Source organism: Phaseolus vulgaris, chromosome 5, assembly GCF_000499845.2.
Source record: "Phaseolus vulgaris cultivar G19833 chromosome 5, P. vulgaris v2.0, whole genome shotgun sequence".
NCBI classification, from domain to species: Eukaryota; Viridiplantae; Streptophyta; class Magnoliopsida; order Fabales; family Fabaceae; genus Phaseolus; species Phaseolus vulgaris.
This window is the reverse complement of record NC_023755.2, coordinates 6,654,084-6,659,149: the sequence shown is the minus strand read 5'-3', so window position 1 is coordinate 6,659,149 and position 5,066 is coordinate 6,654,084. Positions and strand designations below refer to the sequence as shown.

The following is a 5,066-nucleotide window of genomic DNA, read 5'->3' as shown; positions in this document are numbered from 1 at the left end:
AACAAAATAATCAATTCTAGTATAGCTGTAACAATTACATAAGTGTTTTTTTAAAATTTTGAAAACCAGAAATCTTCCATAACACTATAAGCGGACACATTCACGTTTTAAATCAACTAAGTTAATTTCTATAGTTTCTATAGAACTTACATTTTAAACACATTAAATAAACATTTTTATTCTTATGTAGTGAAAAGCAGGCACAGTAATAATTTTATAATTTTAAGAAATTCTAAACAATAAAGTAATGTTTTTAGAAAAAGTGTTAAGAGAGTATACTTCTTCTACATTCTTAAAAAAGAAAATTTCAAACCTTACTATTTCTCGGGGCTTCACCTAACCCAATTGGCAATTCATTTTCTTTGTAACCACCAATGCCCAACCTTAACAGAACTAAAAAGTTCTAGAGCATTCCAATGAACGACAAGAGCAACGTCCCCTTGAGAATCGAACGGCCCAGATGAAACAGAACCTTCAAGACTAAATCCCTCGTCACCTTCTTGGATTGTAATAATAAAAACCTAATCCCTTACCCATTTCTATTCCCTCAACACTCCAAAGCCGTTCACGTTATCCACAACAAACCCTCCTTAAACCCTAGCCATGGCTTCCACCTTCTCCGCAATGTCCTCCTACAAGCTCTCCTCCTCCGCCGCCATCTCCTCCTTCCCCTTCTCCGGCTCCCGCCGTCAATCCAATGGCGTCGTTCTCGCCAGAAGAAGCCGCAACGCCAGGGTCTCCGCCATGGCCAAGGAGTTGCACTTCAACAAGGACGGTACTGCAATCAAGAAGCTCCAGGTGGATGGACTGTACTCTTCTTTGAAACTCGCGTTTTCAGGTTCTGCGGTTACTGACGTTTTGTTTTGTTTTGCAGAGCGGTGTTAACAAGCTCGCGGATCTGGTTGGGGTCACGCTTGGTCCCAAGGGAAGGAATGTTGTTCTCGAGAGCAAGTATGGTTCGCCGAAAATCGTTAACGACGGTGTCACTGTCGCCAAAGAGGTGGGTTTTTTTTGAATTTCTTTTATCATGTATGATTATTTCTCTTTTCGAATATGGTTTAATTTGTTTAGGCGGATATAATTTCATTTGAATTTCGTGTTTAAGTGGCTAGTCGTTTGTGTTTCCATTGATGTTTTGCTGAATTTGGTTTTGGGAAGGTTGAGTTGGAGGATCCCGTTGAGAATATTGGTGCTAAGTTGGTGAGACAAGCTGCTGCCAAGACCAACGACTTGGCTGGTGATGGAACCACGACATCTGTTGTTCTAGCTCAAGGCCTTATCGCGGAAGGTGTTAAGGTAGGATAGTTTGTTGTTTTACTGAAAATATAGAGTCATAGCTACTTTGGTTTTGTTTTGGTTGTTACCATGTAAATAGGCGTAATTTTATATCAATTTTCGCAGGTTGTTGCTGCCGGTGCCAACCCTGTGCTCATCACTCGTGGCATTGAAAAGACAGCCAAGGCTCTGGTGTCTGAACTTAAAAAGATGTCAAAAGAGGTGAAACGATTATCTACTTATTATCGAAATACCAAACATTGAAATACCAAACATTGTTGTGTGTTTTTCTGTCATCATGACACTTGGATTAGTGTAAATTTCCCATTTATTAATATATTTAGTGTTTGCTCATCTAAGGTTGTGGTTGGGTGGATTGCAGGTTGAAGATAGTGAGTTGGCAGATGTGGCAGCTGTTAGTGCTGGGAACAATTATGAAGTAGGAAATATGATTGCTGAAGCATTGAGTAAAGTTGGTAGAAAGGGTGTTGTGACCCTTGAAGAGGGAAAGAGTGCCGACAACAGTTTATATGTTGTCGAGGGAATGCAGTTTGACCGTGGCTACATTTCTCCATACTTCGTGACTGACAGTGAGAAAATGGCTGTTGAGTATGAGAACTGTAAGGTGTGACACTTGTCTGTGCTCCTTGTAATTTATTTTTATTTTGACATTCTGTTTAGTTATAATTTTGTAATGTATGTTGTGCAGTTGCTGTTGGTTGACAAAAAGATAACCAATGCTAGGGATCTTTTCAACATACTGGAGGATGCTATTAGAAGTGGATATCCTATATTGGTTATTGCAGAGGATATTGAACAGGAAGCTCTAGCAACTCTTGTGGTGAACAGACTTAGAGGATCACTGAAGATTGCAGCGCTTAAGGCCCCTGGGTTTGGTGAACGCAAGAGCCAGTACCTTGATGACATTGCAATTTTGACTGGAGGTCTTGAAATTTAGAATTTTCATGTCTTTTTGGCAGTGTATATTTGCTTTTTTCCATCATTTTTTGCTTCCAGATGTTGATAATAATGTGTATTTTCTAAATTGGTTTACAGGTACTGTAATCAGAGAAGAGGTTGGCCTTACTTTGGACAAAGCTGGGAAAGAGGTTCTCGGATATGCGTCCAAGGTGGTACTCACCAAGGATACAACAACAATTGTTGGTGATGGAAGTACCCAGGAGGCAGTGAACAAGAGAGTTGCACAAATTAAGATCCAAATTGAGGTCTTTCTTTCTTCCCTCTCATTCTCTTCCTCTCTCCACTAAAATGTTAGCACATGCAAACGTGGCATGTGAGGGGTCTCCTGAAGATATTTCACGGAAAACAAGACTAACGATACATTTTAAAATGAAAGAAATATTTTGTACTGTTTAAAATGGTTGATATAAAGACACAGCTAGTTATATTTATGTCTACCCGTTTGTGTATGCGAACATGCACCTCGTGAAATTTTGCGCAGATGAGATAGTATGCAAAAGCTTCATTCTTCAAGTTCTAACAATGCGATAATTTACATTACAGGCTGCAGAGCAAGATTACGAGAGGGAGAAGCTGAATGAGAGAATTGCTAAATTGTCTGGTGGTGTGGCCGTGATACAGGTAATGGACTCACTAAAATGTGTTGATATTTCTAGTTTGGTACTCTGAAAGGTATATCCACTAGGGAATTTTTTGTACATGTGTAGGTTGGTGCACAAACTGAAACAGAGCTCAAGGAAAAGAAATTGAGAGTTGAAGATGCTCTTAATGCTACAAAGGTGTGCTTTTCTTTCCCAAAATAGTTCTATCTTTTTTGGATTCCTTTTCTGTAAGCTAAATATTTTGTTGACTTTCAGGCAGCTGTAGAGGAAGGTATTGTAGTTGGAGGTGGCTGCACTCTGCTGAGACTTGCATCAAAGGTGGATGCCATCAGAGATAGTCTTGATAATGATGAAGAAAAAGTGAGTCCTTTACTTGATATGGGGAGAATACTCGCTTCGTGTATGTAGTGATATTTTTGTTTGATAAGGCTGTAAATTTGTGTTCAACTTTTGCAGGTCGGAGCTGATATTGTAAAAAGAGCTCTTAGTTACCCCCTGAAATTAATTGCCAAGAATGCTGGTGTCAATGGTAGTGTTGTCAGTGAGAAGGTACTAATATTTGCTCCATTTACAATTTCTCTTTCTTTCTCTTTCTCTTTCTCTCTCTCTCTCTCTTTCTCTTTCACTGAATGATTTCTCTTTCTCTTTCTCTCTCTCTCTTTCACTGAATGATGTCACTTGTGTTGTGGTTTAGGTATTGTCCAGCGACAATGCAAGATATGGATATAATGCTGCCACCGGGAACTATGAAGATTTGATGTCTGCCGGGATCATTGACCCAACAAAGGTGATTTGGTGTTTGAGTATCATTAGTTTTAAATTTACCTCCGTGTGACAGATTAGTTGCAGGTCTAAATTACTGACATGTCTAATGTCTGACATGAACCGTCTTAAGGACCTATGCTATTTTTCTTGTTCGTGCTAAACCTGAGCTTTTGAAATAGTTCGCGAGTGTTTCATACATGTGTTATCTTGTTGGAATGCCAATGTATCTCCTCCCAAATACCAGTTGTAGTTTAAAGTAAAACCGGAGGTTTGAATTTTTTTGGTTTGGGGAGAGCATTAGCCGCTTTTCAAGAGTCTGGGTAAATGGCTGCGTAGTTCCTATATAGTGACCGAAAGACTTCTTTTTGCTAGGAAGCGTAGCCACTTCCAAATATCTGTCAAGTTTATATTTGTTTATCATAAATTAAAAATTGGATCTCTCTACGTGTTAATATTTTCTCGTATCTATTGACCTACGTCAGGGCATCCTATCCTTTCTGAACCTGAACAAGGCCATGCCACATGTTTCTGTAATCGTCGTGATATTTATGATTTGAAAATTAAATTCTCAAGCATTCTTCTACTCTTCTACAGGTGGTCAGATGTTGCTTGGAACATGCAGCTTCAGTTGCCAAGACCTTCTTAATGTCAGATTGCGTGGTTGTTGAGATAAAGGAACCTGAGGCCGTACCTGCTGGAAACCCCATGGACGCTTCAGGTATGTAGTTTCAAACGGAGTATGTCTATGTTTTGTATACTATGGTGCATTTGTACTAGCATGTATCTCCTATCTATGACGATGAATCTGAAATTCCGATGTGTTTTCGTAACTAGAGTCTAGTTTTCAGGCATCTGACCTTGGTTTTGTTTTGTCCAGGATATGGTATGTAGAGAGCAACGGAGAAGTTGAGTGAGAACAGAATTTTTTGTTTTCTCAGAGAAATGCAGAATTTGGAAGGCATTTTATGTAGCAACAGGTCCAAATTTACGATGGAAACCTGTAGTAGTGTGATGAACCAGATAGTGATGCACCCCCCATCCCATCCCAAATTTTTTTTAAGTTATTAATAAATTTTTTTGCTATTTTCTTCCCAGTTTTTATTTTATATATTATTATTGTTTTTCACCCTTTCTCCAGTCTAGACGACAGAGAAATAAATATACTGGTTAATAGTTTTTATAAATCAAATGCCTAGTAGGGAACAGTTGCAATATTGTCTATTAGTAATATTAAACTTTTTAAATGGAATATACTAAGCCCGTAGAATGCCAAAAGTGCCAACATTTTTTTGGGCGATTTGCATCCGTTACTTTAAAATTATATATTCTGGGATATAAAGATAAAATGTATTTTGAATTATATATTTTAAATTTTTAACTTGTATATTTTAAATTTTTAACTTGTATATTTTAGTATATATATTTATTAATTTTTAACACTTT

At 38.0% G+C, this 5,066-nt stretch overlaps 1 protein-coding gene across 1 annotated transcript; it reads left to right on the top strand.

Moving 5' to 3' along the window:
* Positions 1-286: 286 nt before the first annotated feature.
* LOC137835000 (ruBisCO large subunit-binding protein subunit beta, chloroplastic) lies at positions 287-4,717 on the top strand. The gene is made up of 14 exons (XM_068643291.1): positions 287-798; positions 875-1,000; positions 1,159-1,296; positions 1,402-1,497; positions 1,658-1,900; positions 1,985-2,219; positions 2,332-2,501; positions 2,800-2,877; positions 2,964-3,035; positions 3,114-3,218; positions 3,315-3,407; positions 3,553-3,645; positions 4,218-4,341; positions 4,501-4,717. Exons 1-14 carry the CDS (start codon positions 604-606, stop codon positions 4,512-4,514), a joined length of 1,782 nt encoding a protein of 593 aa, XP_068499392.1. The 5' UTR covers positions 287-603; the 3' UTR covers positions 4,515-4,717.
* The last annotated feature ends 349 nt before the right edge of the window (positions 4,718-5,066 follow it).

Coding starts and splice junctions, on each gene's coding strand:
- LOC137835000 (XM_068643291.1), top strand. CDS start 604: ATGGCTTCCACCTTCTCCGCAATGTCCTCCTACAAGCTCTCCTCCTCC. Junction 3,219..3,314: donor TTGATAATGATGAAGAAAAA/GTGAGTCCTTTA, acceptor CAACTTTTGCAG/GTCGGAGCTGATATTGTAAA. Junction 3,646..4,217: donor GGATCATTGACCCAACAAAG/GTGATTTGGTGT, acceptor ACTCTTCTACAG/GTGGTCAGATGTTGCTTGGA.